The 21,385-nt window shown below is 35.6% G+C and overlaps 1 protein-coding gene and 1 non-coding gene across 3 annotated transcripts in view; one reads left to right on the top strand and one right to left on the bottom strand.

Moving 5' to 3' along the window:
* Window positions 1-2,714: 2,714 nt before the first annotated feature.
* Window positions 2,715-21,385, bottom strand: part of Mettl4 (Methyltransferase like 4) — a 33,057-nt gene continuing 14,386 nt past the window's right edge. Inside the window, exon 4 of one of the 2 annotated variants that reach the window (XM_089105895.1) lies at window positions 2,715-2,870. In XM_089105895.1, coding sequence (XP_088962021.1) covers window positions 2,725-2,870 — 146 coding nt within the window. In that variant the 3' untranslated portion in view covers window positions 2,715-2,724. The remainder of the gene's footprint in view (window positions 2,871-21,385) is intronic. The other variant, XM_089105896.1, reaches the window with a different exon arrangement.
* Window positions 9,443-9,513, top strand: TRNAG-GCC (transfer RNA glycine (anticodon GCC)). The gene has a single exon. It is a non-coding gene; the product is annotated as a tRNA-Gly (tRNA).

Genomic DNA, 21,385 nt, shown 5'->3' with positions numbered 1-21,385 from the left:
AAGGCCATATCCAAAGTGAAGGGTTTACCAGGCTTCAGCTCACCCCCCCCCCCTCACCCAAAGGTCAAATTCAACTCGTAAAAAGCTGCAAAAATATAAAAAAAACATAATTTTGATGCGTTTCGTAGTTTTTTTTTAAAACCCCATCGGACAAAACATCCAAAAAAAAGCATGAACGGTTTTACCAGGCTTCAGCCCCTTCCCCTCGCCCAAAGGTTCAATTCTACGCACAAGTTCAAAGTTACGAAATGTACATAAACACTCGTACTACAATTGGGGTGCAAGTAGGACAACTTCCCAGTTCATATATATAGTAATTCTTTGAGTTGAATGTCAGTTTTATTTTTGTTACATTATAAATTCATTATTGTTCTTTTTTTTTAAGTCTAATATCTGTTTCTTTTAACTTTAATATCTGTTGTTTTTTTTATTATAATTGGGGTACAAGGAGGACGACTTCCCAGTTCATATATCTAGTAATTTCTGTGGGTTGAATAGCAGTTTTATTTTTGGTACATTATAAATTCATTATTGGTTTTATTTTTAAGTCTCATATGTATTTCCTTTAACTTTTAGTTAATTGCTCATTATAATTTCTGGTAGTTTTTTTTTGGTCTGCTCAAAACATAACTTCACTTTTACTTTTGTTAATTTTATTTTTATTTAAGCTCTGTTATTAAATTTAATTCTTTTTTTTCTAGGATGTCTCAAAAACGATTTAGATGAGATAAAATTTAAAATGGTCCAGGGTTAAAGCTCGGTATTGACTTCACAAAACTGTTTTGAAAATGCGGTGACCAAAATTTGTGTTGTCAAGCAGGAGTGTATACAGAACTTGTTTTGGATGGAAGTTGTAACTCTGAGACAAATTGTGCTTCAACGAGATAGTGATGATTTTGGTATATTGTGATTCCGAACAGGGTCACAAAGAGAGGCAAATTATCCAGCGATTAAAAAAAAATGGGTGAAAAACTGTAAATATATTGAGATAAATGGGGGGAGGGATGTCAATAAGAATCACAGTCACCTATGATACGTCTTATTTTTACCAATAATAGACCGTTTCTAAAAAAAAGCGTGGCTTTTCTATTGAAGAATAAACTCCAATGATTTTATTTGACCTTTCTAACATGGAAAAAAGTAGAAAAAATCTTTTGAGTTCAGCACGTACTCAATCCCTATAGTAAATGCAGTGCATGCCTCAGAATCACCCTTAATTTTAATCGTTTTAAGTTCTACTATTGCTACTATTACTTATAACTCACCGCAGCACCAAGTCGCCTGAGGCCAACACAATCACGCACGCTCCTCTTCCATCCCAATCTATTCAAGGCCCACTCTTTATACCCTCCCAGGAAGTTCCCACTTCCCTTAAATCTATCTTTATGACATCCTCCCACCCCAGCCGCGGACGACCTGCTTTCCGTTTAGCCCTTGACGGTTGGCCGAAAAGGACAATCTTCGGTAATCTCTCATCCTTCATCCACAGAACGTATCCCTGCCCACCTCAACTTTTCTCTCATCATATCCCTAGAAAGCGGTATTGAACCACATTTTTCGTACAGCCTACTGTTTGAAATACGGTCAGTCATTGGGTACCCAGAACAATCCGTAGGCATTTCAATTTTTGACGTAGGGCATAAATCGAACAATTTCCGAAGATTATCGAGCTAGAAGGTCTAAGTTCGAATTTTCCGTTTTAGCATATTTTTTAAGGATTTATCATGAAAGAACTCTGGTCTGCTCCCTCCCCCAAAATTTTCAAGTTTCTTAAATTTCTCGACACTTCTTATTCAAATCATTTTTTTTATTATTATTGGGCCCCCACGAATTTCCCCTTTTTTATTATCCCCCCTCCCCCACAAACGATATTTATTATTATTGGTTCGTCCCGAAAAGAATTTCTGGGTACGTGCCTGCCACCCCACCCTTATATTTTCATAAAGTGGAACCATTGAGGTTGAACCAACGTAATTCGTTTATACGCTGAAAAAGCCGATTCTTCATGCCATTGGAACGACTGTGTCACCAGTTTTGTGTCTTGGAAACAATAAAACTCAGGCTAGGGTGAATTTAAATGCTCACGATGGCTAACAACCAACTATTGTTTACAACTTATATGGATTCAAACTTGTAATTATATAGTGCGAATGAAGTTTAAGGTAATCAAAATGTTCCTAAGATAAGCAGTCTGAATAGTCATCCCAATAGCGTGTAGTATCTCTTTCTTTGTCACAAGGAATTGCAGAATATTTGACTCAATCATTTGAAATATTTGAACATTTGAATGGAAGCAAATGACTCAAGTACGTGCAAAAAAATGTAATACATTTATTATAATATAATTAATATTCCTTAAGCATAATAAAAGGCTCATTCTATTATACTCCTCCATTAAATTGTGTAATAACATTTCGAAAAGTATTGGTTTACAAAGTTTTCATGGCTTGGAGTAGTCTACCATTTTCCCCTTGCTTTAGAAGCTCTTTTGCCTTCTGGAATGAGTTTGGGCGCTTTAGTCGAAGCATTCATTCTTTGTAAACATCAATGAATCCTAATTCTTGTATACGTATCTTGTATACATACGGAATCCCAATTCTAAAGCAGACTACAAGATCCTTTTCGTTTCGAAATGAGACATAAACTCCCCACATCCAGGCTTTCCCACCTTCCTACTCAAAATAATTCCTAGATTTGTACAACAATTCTTTTAAGAGAATAACTTTATTTATTTTCTTCCAGTGTTTCATATAATGCTATGTCTTGTAGTTGGAATGCTTCTAGACCAATTGAAGTCCAATTTGGAATTAAGGACCGAGAAAATATTTCAAGACAACGCGGTTCGTCTTGTACATACGGCTTCAAAACTTCTAAAATAAAGAAATTGATTAAAAAAGTGACTCCTCAAACTAGCAAAAGAATAGGTACCTATGCATTATAACTAAACCAGCGCTATACACGAAAGAAGTCAAGTTTGGTTAATGCTAATGAAATAAAATAGAATGAATATACAATATTTTAGAAACAAATTTGGGCTATATATTTGCACATTAGGGGGGTGGTGGTGGTGGTAAGCATAGCATATATTAAATACGTAACCTAACATAACCTAGGTACCCCCCCCTAAAACCCAAAAACAATCGCTTGAATATTGTAAACTCAATGAGAAACCACGCTTTGCCATCAATTTATCTAGCAAATACCCGTTTGTCTGGTTTTCTTGTAGAGTCTATAGCGCTGCTTTAGTTATAATTCATAAGTACCAAAGAATATATTGCTGTCGTTCATGCGCATAATTATGATAGGTCACGTCCTTAACACATAGAAGAAAACATTTCTTTTAAGGTAAGAGGTTTGCCTCTCAATAACTCGGACTATCTGTCTTGGCTTTTTTTCTATAATTGGCCATGTCATGATTCCTACTGAAAATCAAGTATTTTGCAAAAGGCATCAAGACATGGTTAATTGTAGAAAAAAAGGCCAAGAAAGATAGTCCGAGTAATTGAGAGGCAAAAATGTTTAAATGGTGGGGTTAATTGAAAATCAAGTATTTTGCAGTAGGCATCAAAACATGGCTAATTGTAGAAAAAAAAACGACAGATAGTCCGAGTAATTGAGAGGCAAAAAGGACTGGGTAATTCAATAAATCCAGTTCCTAAGATAAATGCACGATGTTTACACCAGTAGCGAATACTGCTTAACTGGTCCCACAGAGACCACAATATCCTCTTAATTTTACGCTCGCTGAAAACTAAGAGGTCGAGAGACGTTGGCAGAAAATCTATTTTGAGAGATAAAAGAAAACTCCATGGATTCTCAAATGGATCATAAAACAAAAAAGGTATGCTTGATTATCTTTCTTCGTGCTCTGATTGAGCTAAAATTTCATTGCAATAAGCCATTTTTGAGTACCCGTCTAAAAACTCGCAGATTTTTTTTAGGCTTGTATTACGGATGTCTGAAACAAACTGGCTGAAAATAAAAATCCCAGAGCTAACATAATCACATCAAAGAATGAAATATTTTTCATTTTTTTAAACAACGAAAAGAGGTTCTAATACGGATGAGGGTTGAACGAATCAACCCTTGTTTTTTTTTACTGAAATTTATCGTTTTACATAGGAAGCAATTTTACATCTCTCATTTTTTTTCTTAATCCATGGTAACTACAAGATTAAAAGCTGACAGCTAAAAGACTGGCATGTATATCAGAATTAGAAAACCAAAGACAAGAAAGATTATACTTTCCTTTTAATAATCCCATTGAAAGAACACACAGCATCCAATAAAAAAAAGAGGAAGAAAAAACATCTGTCTTTAGTAATCTGTTTTTTTGCTACTAGCTTCATTTACGCTTATTTACTTTTTTCTTTCTAAATGAAGAAATATATGTCTGATATTGGTTATCCAACTCTCGATATAAACAGCTTATATCATCAAGGGAAAGCCAAACTTAAAGTACCTCATTGGGACGACACATTTAGAAGCCAATAGCTCTCACTAAGATAAGACCCCCTCCCCGATATAATAGATTGCCTACTAATCTTTATTGGTACGTGATGCACGTTAATTGCTTGACGCAATATCATAGCCGGATGAATAAACAATTGTTGTTATCTTTTAAACCACATGATTCAAACGCCTATTTAGACTTATCAGTACGTCAAAGAGCACTATTTGGTTAAAATAAACCATAAATCAATTTATCGGACTACAACATTTTATCTCTAAATATTTTATTTATCTATCTTTCAAGAAGAAAAAAATATTTTTACAATGAATCATTTGATAAAACTGAAGCTATTCTGTTTTGGAATGAAGCTTATGGCAGAAAGGACAGGCGTCGGATCTATCCATGGTTATTGACTTAAACCTCTTACGACTTGCAAAAATCTTAGTTCTTTTGCAATGTACAACACAAGTCTTAAGTAGCTTCACAAGAAACAGCTTTGCATACCTAGACAAGCATGTCCATCCATACTTTTGCTTAAGCATGGCCCAGCCAGACATAAATTTGAACTCCAAATTTAAGCAAGGATGATATATAGAATGTAAAAGAGGCTTCCCGATTGGTGGAACTCGAAAAGAGTTCCTAGACAGAGAGTTCTAGACCTTAGAACTGGGCACTTCACTGCAATTCGTTGCAGCCGACAACCAAATTTTTACTGTGAACAATAGACATTGATGCAAGATCTATTCTTCGCGCAAGATCTCTTGAACTAAATGAATTTGGTCTCTTTATAACTTTAAACTTCGAAAAGTTTAAAGTTTACTATAATGAAAAGCCCAACATGTGTAGGATGTTGGCATTGGACCTCGTCCCTGTTACACATTAACGCATTAAGCTTAAGGCTGGACAGTATGAAAACAAAAAATTAGCCACGCGAACGGATAATTGCACAGGCAATGCGCAATATGACTGCTTCCCTTTTTAGACACGCTAGGGCCGTTTTTGTTGTATATGGTTCACCTAATTTTTCCTTCTTCATCCATAGTTTGAAAAATCCTTCCTTTAGGATACCTAATTGCCATTAAAATACAATTGATAAAAATCAGTTCCTTCCACATACATCTTGGTGATGTTAAGTTTAAGACCGCATCAACTAATGAAACCCCATAAGAACCCTCCCCCCATAAAAAAGTCCTGGATATATATATATATATATATATATATATATATATATATATATATATATATATATATATATATATATATATATATATATATATATATATATATATATATATATATATATATTTGACACAATCATTTGACACAATCACCCTTCAAACACAAAACAAACAAAACGACAACAACAAATAAACACGCATACTTTATATTAAAAAAAAAAATATCTGCAAAATTCCACATTTTTGTAGAAACCTCCACAATAGGGTTCTCTGATATGCTGCATCTAATGGTTTTATTTCCATTAAGATCACTTGAACTTGTGGGTTTTTTTTACCGCTTTTTTCAAAATAAAGCAAACTTTACGAGACTCCTAGTGAGGGCTACCGCGGAGAGGAATTTTGGAAAAAAAGAAGCAAAATTCCACTTTTTTGTAGATAGGAGCTTGAAACATCCACAGTAGGGTTTTCTGATATGCTGAATATAACGGTGTAATTTTATAAAAATCACTTGCACTTTTGGGGTGTTTACCGCTTTTTTTCGAAAACAAAGCAAATTTTATGAGACTCCTAGTGAGGGCTACCAAAGAGAGGAATTTTGAGAAAAATGCAAAATTCCACATTTTTGTATAGGAGCCTGATAACTCCACAGTAGGGTTCTCTGATATGCTGAATCTAACGATGTAATTTTCATTAAGATCAGTTGCACTTGTGGGGTGCTTACCCCTTTTTTCGAAAATGAAGCAAATTTTATGAGACTCCTAGTGCTTGATGTGTAACATTAAACTTAATAAACTTTATGTATTTCGAATCAGCATAAAAAGGTAATATTTTTTTTATGTATATATTCTTATCAAAACTCTTTTTTAAGAGTCTCTGTTGCTATTGGGCCGAGTCGCTACTTACTTTCAGTTCGTTACCACGATCTATTTGACCCTACACCATACATTCTACATGTATTTTCGAATCTAGATAGAATATTCCAGAATTCATTCTTTTCTTCTTTCTTTTTATTGGTCTTAACTTCTCTTGGGCGGCTCAATTTCACTTGTGGGGATAATTTTCAGAAGGGGGGAGGGGGGAGGAGAGAGGGAATTGTCCCGAAAAAATACCGGTGGAGGGAGAACTTTCCACAGAGAGGAATTTTCCAGGGAGAACACACTGGACCCTGAAATAATTACCCCTCTTTTAAATTAAATTAAATGATTTGAACTAATTTCCTTAGAAATGATTTGAATTAAAAAACTAATTAAATAAACTAATCAAACAGTTCGTGGTAACGAACTGTAAGTAGGGAGACCCGGCTCAATAGTAACCAAAACTCTAAAAAACGGAATTTTGATACTAGTAGATACATCAAAAGAATCGGGTTCTTATGCTGATTTCAAATATTTAAGTTTAGTCTTACCCATCAAGCTTCATCAAGTTTAGTCTTACCCATCAAAAGTTACGACCCTGCTGAAATTTACCTTATTTTCGAAAAAAGAGGGAAACACCCGCTAAAAGCGATAGAATCTTAATGAAAATCAAACGATCATATTAGAAAACCCTACTAGAGGTTTCAAGCCCCATCTGTAAAAATGTGGAATTTTGTATTATTTCCCAGAAGAAAGATCACGGATGCGTGTTTATTTGTTTGTTTGTTTTTTTCCAAGGGTGATCGTATCGATCCGGTGGTCCAAGAATATCAAAAGTTACGAGCCTGTAGAAATTTACCTTATTTTCAAAAAAAGAGGGAAACACCCCCTAAAAGCGATAGAATCTTAATGCAAATCAAACGATCATATTAGAAAACCCTACTAGAGGTTTCAAGCCCCATCTGCAAAAATGTGGAATTTTGTATTTTTTGCCAGAAGAAAGATCACGGATGCGTGTTTATTTGTTGTTTTTTTTTTCTCAAGGGTGATCGTATCGATCCGGTGGTCCTAGAATATCGCGAGAGGGCTCATTTGAACGGAAATAAAAAGTTCTAGTGCCTTTTTAAGTTACCAAAAACTGGAGGGCAACTAGGCCCCCTCCCACGCTCATTTTTCCCCAAAGTCACCCGATCAAAATTTTGAGATAACCATTTTGATCAGCAGAGTCGAAAATCTAACCAATATGTCTTTGAGGATGATTTAATCCCGCACAGTCCCCGGGGAAGGGCTGCAAGCTATGGTCTTTGCCTATTGTTCTAGACATCACTGTATATAAATCGATGAACTATACGTCACTGTATATAAATAATTATATTATCTATGTACAGTGGTTTAGATATAGTATTGGTTATTGGGAAGTATACAGACGTTTCAGGAGGGATTTTTTCTGGTGGGGAGGGGGTCAGAGGAGGGAGTTACGAGGGAAGATCTTTCAATGGAGGATGTTTTTATCGGGGAAGGGACATTTCTATAAAGGGACGCCAGGTTTCCCAGCATTATTTAAAAAAACGATCAGAAATTAAATAAAAAAAAACAAGTTTTTTCAACTGAAAGTAAGGAGCAGCATTAAAACTTCAAACAAACAGAAATTATTACGTATATGAGGGGGTTCGCCCCCTCGTCAATACCTCGTTCTTTTACAGTAAAGTTTTTTTTAGTACTTTAAAAGGAGTTCTCTATTATGACTAAAATACCTGTATGGTTTAAGGGTCATTCTTAAAGAATTGGAACAAAATCCAAACTTTAGCGCAAATACGAGGTATTAAAGAAGGGATGCACCCACTCATATACGCAATAATTTTTGTTTGTTTTAAGTCTTAATGTTGCTCCGGTACTGGTGTATTATGTGGACACTGCTAAAGAAGTCAAGTTTGGTTAATGCTAATCAAATAAAATAAAATAGGATGAACATAATTGTTTATAAACAAATTTGGGCTATATATTTGCACATTAGGGGGAGGGGGAGGGGGTAAAGCATACCATATATTAAATACGTAACCTAACCTAACCTAGGTACCTTCCCCCCTGAAACCCCAAAGACAATCGTTTAAATATTGTAACTCATTGAGAAACCACGGCTTTGCAGTCATTTATATATAGCGGTCTCTTGAGAATAGGCTGTTTGACGGTTTTTCGTGACTGGTTTCCCTGTACAATATTTAGAAGTGCCCACTTAATGCACCAGTACCGTTGCTCCTTACTTTCAGTTGAAAAAACTTGTTTTTTTTTATTTAATAAAACTCGAGAACAAACCAGTTTCTTCGTTAGTTTCTTTCAGCTTAGCGCGAGGCAAGACAAAGACAAGTAACAGAATACATGTCATATTACTTCTTTTATATTAGGTACATGAAAGGAGTTTCCCCTTCTAAAAGACCTTGCTCTTTACGCTAAAGTTGTTACTTTTTGTCCTAATTCTTAAAGAACGATTCCTGAAAAATAATGGCAGTTTAATTAGAACAATAAGCTTTAATTTAAAATTCTATACAACAAAAAACATTAACGTAAAGAGCGAGGTCTTGAAGAGGAGGCTGTTGCTCCTTACCTTCAGTTGAAAAAAAAATTTTATTTTAAATTTAATTTCCCATAAGATCAAACAAGGAATACGGATTTCTGAAACTCCTAACAAGTCTAATTCAAAGCGTCTGATTTCGTCAGTCAAAATGTCAATACGATACAGGTAAACGAATATACTGCATAGGCTATTATAAAACCATACAAGTTGAAGTAAGAATTTCATTGTCTTAGTGTTTTCTTTTGGTTTTGCAAATATCCTAGGGCTACATCTCAGACCATCAAGGGTGACAGGTGACAGGAAAAGGGAAGCATAGACTTGAAAAGCACAAATTTGGAAGACAAGCTTTCTTATGACAATCTAATTTAACTTATTGTTTATATGAGCATCGATGGTTCAGTGGTAGAATGCTCGCCTGCCACGCGGGCGGCCCGGGTTCGATTCCCGGTCGATGCAAAACTTTTAGAGTACTTTTGACAACTTGCAATTTAATTATACTATTCAGTTAGTGGTGTCAAGATGTTTTAATAATGTTCGAAAATTTTAATAAAAATTCAACGGTAATATGAAAATTTAAAAGCAAAGAAAGTGATCAGGAATGGTACCACAACAGAGACCACTATTGTCGATAACAAAAGGAAAGGACGTTAACTTTGAAACCACGGCAAATGAAAAATCTTCATTAATATCCATCGCCTCACTGCAACATGTGCATCAAAAGGAAAAAAACTTCAAGTAATTATTCTTCAGAAAGATCCGAAGATGGCCACCTGCCTCAAGAATTTATGAGTTCTTGAGGATTTCTCCCCTGTTTTTTTCCTGGCCATAGAGCCTTACGGGGGAGTTTATATTGAAGTGAATTTTGTTGAGTTTATTGATTGAATAAATTGATTGATTGATTGATCAATTATTAAGATCGTTAGTTGTCACAGAGGGCGTTGAACTCGAATCCTTCAATGTCGAAGAAGAGCCCTTCTCAAATCAGCGGTGACAATTTGTAATTTAAATAAACAATTCAGTTTGTGGTGTCTAAGACGTCATAATAATGTGTAAAAATTTTAATACAAATTTGATAGTAAAAGGAAAGTTTAATAGTAAAGAAGGTGATTCGGGATTGGTAACTATTTTTGCCATTCAGCTTAAAACTAAAAGTATATAACCAAGAGAAAACTATGGTGATTTTGAAAATAGAACATAAAATCCCAAGAAATTGGCGACTGGTTCAAATGAAAAGTGCAGCAACGGAATCAGCATGATCGAGAACCTTGTGCAGGAGAATTAAAGTCCCCCCCCTGGAACAACAAGGAAAATCAGCTTTTGGCGTTTGTAGCACTTATGCGTCCCATTTTTTTCTTTTTTTTCACCAGCGCTAGGGAGCTATCAGAACATCATAAAAAGATGTTTAACGACTCATTTTAAAGGAAGTTGCTATATCTAGTCGCTTTTGTAAGTAAGCAAAAATAATCTTTTGTAAGTAAGCAGAAATAATAAATTCTTCACGAAAAACTGCATTTTTGATGCATGATGATGCGACAAACACTTACCCTTTGACAAGATAATAGAACACAATTTTTTTTTAAATTACTTCCCTTGGACAAGGTGCCATATTTGACTGACTTTGCTGCTTTATTCTCCGTGGTATGTCTTTAAGATCCCAATTTTAGAAGTTATGGGCTGTTTTATTTCTTAATATGGGACGTGATCGTCTCTTACTAAGTTCCCGCTATCGCAACATCTGATTTAAAAACAGGAAAAGCCTATGGTTGTTTCTTATATGGAACGTCTTTTACTAGGTTACTAGAAACCACTGCAACCCGGATAGTAAGACATGAATATCAGAGAATCAAGCAGCTAACTAAGTCCAATATGTGCCATGGTTTGCTCTTTACTAGGTTTCAGCTGTACAGACATGATACCGATGAAACTCACACATACTCAACTAGATAAACATTATACTTAAACTTAATAATCAACAAGACCGATCCTTAATATAATACAACCATGACACCAATGAAACTTACATAATCCCCATTTATAATGAATTATAGCAATCCTTTATGTGTCTCCGTGGTTCGTCTTTAGCATTCCAATTTTAGAAGTTATGGGTTGTTTTATTTCTTAGTATGGGACGTGATCGTCTCTTACTAGGTTGCTGCTACCGCTACAACCCTGATTAAAAAAAGAAAACGCCCGTGGCTGTTTCTTACTTGGAACAGTAAGAGACAAATTTAAGAGAAAAAAGCAGCTAACTAAGCCCAATAGGCTGTGTGCCATGGTTTGATCTTTACTAGGTTTCAGCTATCTCTACAGCCATGATACCGATGAAATTCACACAATCCGTATTTATAATTAACTAGATCGATCCTTTATATAATATCTCTACAACCACAATACAGATGAAAATGATATAATCCCCATTTATAATGAATTATACCGATCCTTTATGTAAACATTTACTTTGAACTATACAGATCCTTTATATAAAAAAAAAGGAAAGAAAAAAAAAGATGCTTTTCATGCAGAATGTCGTGGTTGCAGCCACTTGTCTTGTTTTTCAAGCTAATAGATTTTCCTTTTTGTTCAAGCCCTGATTCGTAAGTTTCCGATATAGTTGTTTCGGACAAGGTGGTTCTAATAGTGTACATCGTGGTTTGATTTGACACTATTTTAGGAGTTAAGGGCTATTGTATTTCTTAGAATAGGACATGATCGTCTCTTACTAGGTTGGTAGCTACTGCTGCAACCCTGATTCTAACAGCAAAAAGCCTATGGCTTTTTCTTAATTGGAATAGTAATAGACGAACCTCAGCATGGCACTATACCCCAGACAAGTAACTTTTCAAAAGAAGCTTGTATTATCAAGCATCTTTTAAATTAAAGTAACTTTTAGTTACTATGTGCCGTCGCTTGTTCTTTACTAGGTTTCAGCTATATCCGGTGAAACTTGCATAGTCCCCATTTATAATGAGCTATTTCGACGCTTTATGTAATGTAATTTTAGTTATCTCTACAACCATGATACAGACGAATCCTACATAATCCACACTTATCATGAACTATACCGATACTACATGTGACCATAACTTTTCAAAAGATGCTTGTATTATCTTAACTTTTAGTTACTGTGTGCTATGATTTGTTCTTTACTGGGTTTCAGCTATATCCCTTGAAACTTACATAGTCCCCATTTATAATGAAGTATAGCCATCCTTTATGTAATAATACAAAATCCTCATGATAATGAATTATACCAATCCTTTATGTATAGTATCGGACATGATCGTCTCTTACTAGGTTACTAGCTATCGATGCAACCTGGAAATAGGAAAAAGCCTATGGCTTTTTCTTAGTTGGAATAATAAGATACGATCCTCACTATGGCACCATACCGCATATAACCAACTTTTCAAAAGATGCTAGCATAATCTGAGCTTTTAGTTACTATTTGCAGTGGTTCGTTCTATACTGGGTTTCCGTTATGTCAGATGAAACTTACATAGTACCCATTTACAACGAACTATATCGATCCATTATGTGTTTCTTATATTATCTTGTCGAAAGATAAACGTGTATAAATATTTCATTCACTTATTACGTCATATATAGTTATAACCTACGATTATGACGCCACTCACCAAGCTTGTATATGAAAATGCAGTACTTTTGCAAAAAGAGATACTATTTTAAAAACTATTTGTTTTTTAATTATAAAGGCACTAGGTTTCAAATATCTCTTCAAACTGGATAATGATGAAACTCACATATTCCCCATTTATAATTAACTGTACCGATTCTTTATACACGCATTTCAGATATTTCTACAACCATGATTCATATGAAACATACACGATCAACATTTAAATGAACAACATCGACATTTTATGTAATTTCGTTTAAAATGATCCATTAAACAGCTCTGTATGATGTTCCAGTACCCCGCTAGCAACGAAGGAAAAAACAGAAAAAAAGATACCGTCGCTGCAGAATATCGTGCTTGCAAACACTTTTCTAGTTTTTCAAGCCAATAGGATTTCCTTGTTGTTCAAGCCAAGGGACGGTAAGTTTCCTATGGGGGTTTCGGGAAGGCAATTCTAATAGTGTACTTTGTGTTTCGACCTGAATCAATTATTACGAATTATGGACTATTTTATATTTTACTATGGGGCGTGACCGTCTCTTACTAGGTTGCTACCTACCGATTTAACCCTGATGTATACATAAGCTCCTCATATATCCTTTATATAGCCCTGATTCCTTTATACAGCCCTGATCCGGGTTTTACAAACAGGAACGGCTTTTTATTCTTTGAAATAGTAAAAGACGAACCGCAAAGAATCAGGCAGCTAGCTATGTCCAATATATACAATGGTTTGTTGTTCGAATGATCTTCTTAAAATAAAAATAAAATTGAAATTTTCTTTTTTGCTATGGAAATATAGCACAACGTCATAGAGACACGCACTTTATGAGTTAAGCCAAAAAAAAGTTTGGTTCTTGGACACAATTATAACTTTGGAGTGAGAGATGAAATAAAATTATCTACTTAGAATTTTCAGGAATTATTCCAGTGTCAATTCACAAATCAGATTTTTTTTGTTAAACCCCCCCCCCCCCCAATTACTTCATTTTATATAACTATATCTACATGCTTTTTATAATGTTGAAAATCCTATTTTGATCTTCATATGCAAGACGATCTCAACAACATTTGCTACTACAGTATTACACAAAAATGCAGTTTTTCGTAAAAAAATGATTCTATTTTTAAAATTATTTTTGTTAATTACGAAAAGTTTTTCAATGTATCAATTTCTTTTAAATGAGCCATTAAACAGCTCTCTGTGGATTTCCAGTGCCCTGCTAGCAGCGGGAAAAATATGAAAAAAAGATGCCGTTGATGCAGAGTATCGTAGGTGCAGCCGCCTTTTTTTTGTTTTTCAAGCCAATGGATTTTCTTCGTTATTCAAGCCAAGGAGCTGCAAGTTTGCCGTATAAGGGTTTCAGACAAGGTAATTCTAACAGTGTACTTTGTGTGATCGTCTTTTACTAAGTTGCTAGCTACAGCTGCAACCCGGATTTTGGAATTAAAAGTAATTTTATTTTTTACTGTCTTATCTCCCTATTCTTCAAAACTTTTGCAATTGAAAAAAAATAACCATGCGCCTTGGCTAATAATATTACCCAGGTAAGTGAAGTTATCCGCTTGATCGATTTTTTCGTTACCTATCGTCAGCTCTTTCCGCTCATTTATTACTAGTCGAACCAACCAGGGGCAGATCCGGGATTTTTTAGGGGGGGGGGCGCAAAATAGGTTGATCCGAAAACAAAAATTTAGGGGGGGGGGGGTAAAATAGATTGATCCGATAAACTTGCGTAAGGAGCAAGTTTAGTTAACGCAACCTTGAGTTAATTAAGTAAATTACACTACTTTATACTACGCTAGGGCCCCACTCCGACACACCTTTTTCCCCAGACATCTAATCAAAATTCTGAGAGAGCTATCTTGTTTAGCACAGTTAAAGGGTCCAATAGCTATACCTCTGGAGATGACAGCCCGCTCCCCCCACAACCCTTAGGGCAAGGGTTGTAAGTTATACAATTTGCCCATTATTAGCATATAGTATTTGTTATCAGGAAAGGGGGGCTTGTTTGACCTTTACTGTACATAAAGGCCAAGGGTAGTAGTAGTAGTAGGCAAAGTAATAGTAGTCATAGTAGTGGCATGCAAATACTGCTTTTTGTTTAGTTCAATATCCCCTACAACAAGGAGCGCAGCTTCGGTATACACTGCCAAAGCCTTGGAACTTTGGGCATATTAATTTAGCTTATGCATCCGCATTTGTCAGCACACTGGTCAATTTTTTCGGAACATTCTTTATATACCCCCACTCCCAAAATCAAAACCTTAGTTTCGCCCCTGCCCACAACAAGCCAAGTAAGTTTCAACTTCATACTCCAATCCGTTCTTAAGATATTGCTGATACACCCTTTTGACACCCTACATACACAAAGTGTGTTTTAACTTAGTTCAAATTCCCCCTCAACATTTCCTGAAATTTTCAGCTTAATACCCTTATTCTTATTAGTATTCACAATAGAAGTAGTAGTAGTAGTAGTGGTAGAAGCGGTAGTAGTAGTAGCAGTAGCATACACATGTTGCCTTTTGGTCAAGTAATTATACCCCCCCAACGTTCCAACTTAATACCCTAAACCATTCCAGAGATACGCCCTTTCGGCAACCTGCCCGCAGAGAATATGTTTTGATTTAGTTAAACTTTCCCCTCAATACTCCCTGACATTTTCACCTTCATACCCCTAAGCTTAGTAGTAGTAGGAACAGCATAAGTAGTAGTTAGATTTCTAGTAGTAGTAACAGTAGTATCAGTATAGTACTCTTAGTATCAGTAGTAGCATGCATATATTGCCTTTTGGTCAGTTGAACACCCCCCTCATCAGGCCCTTGAAATTTCAACTTAATGCGCTAAGCCTTTCGTAGATATTGCCGACGCACCCTTTTGACAACAAGAATGCACGTAGTTAGTTTTGATTGATCTCCTTTAATGAAATTTCTACCTTAATATCCCCAGCCTCAGTAGGAAATGCAATAGAAGTAGTAGTCGTAGCAGTAGCAGTGGTAATAGTAGTAGTAGCATGCTCATATTGCCCTCTTCCCCAATTGACTATCCCCCTCGTCATTATCTGAAAATTACAACTTAATACTCTATGGCATTCCTGAGATGCACCCTTTTGACAACTGGCATGCATATAGTATGTTTTGATTTAGTTCAATACTTCCCTCAACATTCCCTGAGCGCTTCACCTGAATGCCTTTGACCTTTTCGGACACCAAAGGCCAAAATTGGGCCCCTTTCCCGATAACAAATACTATATGTAAGTAATGGGCGAATTGTATATCTTACAGCCCCTGCTCCGACGACTGTGGTGAAGGGGGTTTCATCCCCAGAGGCATGGTTATTGGTTCTTTCAACTATGCTGAACTAAATAGCTGTCTCAAAATTTTGATTAGATGTCTTTGGGGGAAAAGGTGCGTGGGACGGGGCTGGTTGCCCTCCAATCACTCTTAACTCGTAAAAAGGGTACTAGAACTTTCAATTCCAATCGATTGAGCCCCTTACGAAGTTTCTACGACAACCCTTCCATACGAAGTGCCTTGAAAAAAAAAATAATGCATTGGGCCCACTTCATTCTTTACTTAGGCAGTGCTATTGCGCTAGCTAAGAAAAAGGCCAAGAAAATTTAGATGAAGCTTTCAGGGAATGTTGAGGGTATTGTTGAACTAAATCAAAGCACACTATGTATAGGCGGGTTGTCCTAAGGGCGTATCTCAGGGACGACTTAGAGAGTATTAAGTTGGAATTTTCAGGGAATAATGAGGGGGATGATCAATTGACCAAAGGCAATATGTGTATGCTACTACTACTGTAACCACTATTACTACTACTATCATGAAAAGCAGTACTACTACTACAATTACTGTTTCTATTGCTACTACTACTAAGGCTGAGGATATTAAGGTGAACATTTCGGGAAATTTTGAGTGGGCTATTGAACTAAATCAAAGCACGCAAAGTGCACACTGGTTGTCAAAAGAACACACCAGCAATATCTTAGGAACGGCCAAGCGTATTAAGTTGAAACTTCCAGGGTATGACGAGGAGGATTAAGGTGAAAATTTAAGGGAATGTTGAGAGGATGTTGAACTAAATCAAGACACCATGGGCATGCTGGTTGTCAAAAGGACGTATCAGCAATGTTCCAGGAACGGTATGAGGTATTAAGTTGAACATTTCAGCATGTACCAAAAGGAACGTTAAAAACTAAACAAAAGGTCCTATGTGCATGCTGCTGCTAATGCTACTGCTACTACTACAACATGTTATTAGTACTGAAGCTTTCAGGAAATGTTTAGGGGGATGTTGAACTAAATCAAAACAAACTACGAGCATGTAGATTGCCAAAAAGTTGTACCAGCAATATATCAGGAAGAGCTTAGAGCACTAAGTTGAAAGTTTCGGGATATGTTGTGGTGAATTTTGAGCTAACCAAAAGGCACTACGTGAATAATACTATCATTACTAATCTGCTACTAGTGAGGCTAATTATATTAAGGTTAAACTTTCAGGGAATGTTGAGGGGAAGTTCCAACTAAATCAAAGCACACTATAGGGCATATGAGCAATATATTGGGAACGGCTTAGAGTATTAAGTTGAAACTTTCAGGGCTATTCAGGTATTAAAGTGAAACTTTTAGGGAATATTTAGGGGGGGGGCTGTTGAACTACATCAAAATATACTATGTGCATTCAGGTTGCCAAAAGGATGTATGAGCAATTTCTCAGGAACAGCTTAGTTTAAAACTTTTTAAGTTAAAACTTTTAGGGCGTGTTGAGAGGGATGTTGAACTATGGAAAAGGCATTCTGTGCATACTGCTACTTTTAGGGAATATTTAGGGGGGGGGCTGTTGAACTACATCAAAATATACTATGTGCATTCAGGTTGCCAGAAAGATGTATGAGCAATTTCTCAGGAACAGCTTAGTTTAAAACTTTTCAAGTTAAAACTTTTAGGGCGTGTTGAGAGGGATGTTGAACTATGGAAAAGGCATTCTGTGCATACTGCTACTACTACTACTTCTTCTATTGCTACTACTACTACTACGACTACTACTACTGAGGCTAAGGGTATGAAGATGAAACTATCAGGGAATACTTAAAGGGATGTTGAACTAAATCAAAACATGCTCTGTGCAATCAGTTTGCCAAAAGGATGTATGAGCAATTTCTCAAAAACAGCTTACAGCAGAGGTTACCAAACTTTGTTTTCCCCCGGCCCCCTTAAAAATGTTTGCTCATAGGATGCCTCCCCTTTCATTTTCTAAAATAATACAAATGCGAAAATTTTAGTAGCTACTACAAAATGTATTAAGACAAACTCTTACAAACAAAGAAAACGAATAACAATTATATTTTTGACTTTTAAAGACATGAATGGGCTTGCTAGCAAAAAGTGTCAAATCTCGAAGTCAATGATGATATGATTGCACGAAGCTCTTTTTCTGGAACCGAAAAAACACCATATTTAGGTTTCATTTCAGCTAATGCAGAAGATTCCGTTTCGTATCGATGGAATTTTAAGAACGGCATCAATGCTTTTAAGCTTTATTTGGCAAAATATTATATTCACTCTTAATATCTAGCCAAAATTGAATTAGAAGTGTATTCTAAAAACTTCGTTTTATAGAATTATCACAAGCTAATTTAATCAAGTTAAGTTCTCATTACTTGTGATTCAAATTTCAAATTTTCTTCGTCGATAAAAGGATTCGGTATCCACGCTTATTTTGTAAAATTGAGATCATCAAAACAATTCGAGAAATGAATAAACAGAGCATCCAAGTGTTCAACAAATGGATTTTTGTTCGCTCCTATGGTATCTTGGGCGCATAAATCTAAAAGAGGAAACATGTCAAACTTTTTTTTTCAAATTCGTCTTCCATAGCTCCATTTTTTATGAATTCTTTCACATTATCTTTTTGAACCAATAGATGCATTTTTGGCCCTTATATCAGTTTGTTCGAAAAGCTCAATTTTTCTAAGATATCCACCAACAAGTTATTTTAAAAATAAAATTACCATCCCTAAATTTATTTGCGTCCTCATTTTGATTTTCTTTGATAAAAATTACAATTTCCTCTTTTAGTTCATACATCCTCTGAATCATTTTGACACAAGATAGTCAGAATTCTTCACAATAAAATAACAGTTCAAAATAGGGATAAAATCCTTTTTTAATAGACAGTGTATAATGGATTTCACAAACAGTCACTGTATATGTGACCGAAATATCTGGTATTTTTTGTGAAATTTATTATACACTGTCTATTAAAAAATGATTTTATCCCTATTTTGAACTGTTATTTTATCGTCAGGGAAAGGCAGTGTGGTCTCCGAAATTATCTACGTCGAATTCTTCACAATAATACAGAAGGAAGGAGTAAGTAGCCACCATATTGTTACACAGCTTTGTAAATGATCTAACTCATAATAAACTGTTTTTTATTTAAGTTTATAGCTTTCGTTACTTCTGTAAAAAAGTTCCTCACTCATTTTTTTTTTATATACAACAGCAGCTTTATGGAGCATGCAGTGCGCCCAGAGAACATGGGTAGTTTTCATTTTAATCAGTGCTAGGAGGCCAGCGTTGTGTCCTGGCATTGACTTTACACTGTCTTTACAAAGCGAAAGGAATTTTTCCACCATACCTTTCTGCTTAAAAAAAAACTATCAAATATATTCAAAATTTTACTGGATATGGCTTTGCAAGGAATAAATTTGCAAAGAAATATATCTTTATTTATAAGTCTCTTCAACACATCGAAAATATCCAATTAAATATGCGGTTTTAGCTACACTGAGAAACTAATTGATCGCAAAGACCGTCTAACTCATAAACCCAGAACGGTGTGCTCAGCAGCAAATATTCGCGCCTCCCTTTGGACTAGTCCGTGCCTCCCTAGGGAGCCGCGCCTCCCAGTTTGAAACACTGACTTAGAGTATTAAGTTAAAACTTTTAGGGCGTGTTGACAGGGATGATGAACTAGTCAAAAGGCACTCTGTGCATACTGCTACTGCTGTGCATACTACTACTATTACGACTACTACTACTACTACTACTAATACGACTATTACTACTTGAAAATATTGAAGAGGATGTTGAACTAAATTAAAAAACACCATGTTGATGCAGGTTACTAAAAGGCGCAAAAGCTGTATCCCAGGAACAGCTTAGAGTATTAAGCCGAAACTTTGAGTCCATGTTGAAGGGGATGTTCAACTGACCAAAAGATATCAAGCGCATACTGCTACTAATACTACTACTGCTACTACTAACACTATAGGTATTAGGAGAAATTTTAAGGAAATGTTGAGGGGAATGTGGAGTTAACTGAAACACGCTATGTGCATAGAGGCTGCCAAAAGGATAAAATGATGCATCAGGAGTACCTCAAGAACGTCTTAGAGCATTAGGTTGAGACTTTCAGGGCACATTGAGGGGCGTTCAACTAATAAAAACGCACTATGTGCATACTACTTGAGAGAGATATATCTATTAAACCAAAAAAAAAAGAAAAAAGTAATAGTAGCCACCCAAAGAAGTAAAAAACTTGTCCGAGGGGGTGGCAAAAATACATTAGAAAATAATACAGGACAAAGAGAAAAAATTTAAACCAATATTGCGACCTAATCGGCCCCACAAACATTACAACAAACAAATTCAACAATACTATTAAAATAATACCCCGAGAGGCCACAAAAAAGGTACTCAATTAGTTATTTACACCCCCTCCCCCAAAAAAAAAGAACAAAAGAACTAAAACTCTTGCCATTATTAACATAATCTTTTCCTCTTTTCCCTCTCTATAGACACCTGGCATCACATAATAGCAAGGTTAGGATGCAATCAAAGCTACCAGTTCGAATGCATTCAGGTAATTAATAACAGTGAAACGTCTAAAGTCATGATAAAACCAGTCAAACAGGTTTCACACTCTTTCCATGCGTATCATTATATAAAAAAAAACTTTTAAATACGTCCAAAAGAGGTTTTGTCTCACTGAAGATTGAATGGTAACTGCTACTTCTATCATTACTACAATTACCAATGCTAATAGTATTAATGTGGAACTTTAAGGGACTGTAAAGGAACGTTACGCTATATCAAAACACACTGTGTGCATGCACGTTATTAAAAGGGCGTATAAGCAATATTTTAGTATTAAGTGGTAAGTATAAACGGATAATAATTAAGTATAAACGGATATAAAGTATTAAGTTGTGAAGTATCAGAGCATGAGAAAGGGATGTTTAACTACACCAAAAAGGCACAATGTGAATACTATTACTGTTATCACTAATACTACTCCCAATACTCCTACTATTACTTTTTTTTTACTGCGATTACTACTATTACTAAGGCTAAAGGAATTCGTAAAACTTTCAGGGAATGGTGAGGGCGGTTTTTAACTGAATAAAACACACTATGTAGATGTGGGGGGTTATCAAAGGCGTGTATTAGCAATAATCCAGCAGCAGCTTAGGGTATTAAGCTCAAACTTCCAGAGCTACGAGTAGTACCATCACTTTTTATTACTACTTCTTCTATTATTGTTACGATTGAATAAAATAAAAATATTTTAAGCGCCCCCCTGTTGTCAAAACAGACCAGGTTGTCGATATACATAGGTGGAATATGTTAGGACAGGAATAGGGTATAAAGTAAAAACTAAAGTAGAGCATCCCAAAAGGT

The sequence above is a fragment of the Artemia sp. Qi Xiang Cuo genome, chromosome 20 (genome assembly GCF_049724085.1).
Source record: "Artemia sp. Qi Xiang Cuo chromosome 20, ASM4972408v1, whole genome shotgun sequence".
Lineage (NCBI taxonomy): Eukaryota > Metazoa > Arthropoda > Branchiopoda > Anostraca > Artemiidae > Artemia > Artemia sp. Qi Xiang Cuo.
This window is presented reverse-complemented; position numbering and strand designations above follow the sequence as displayed.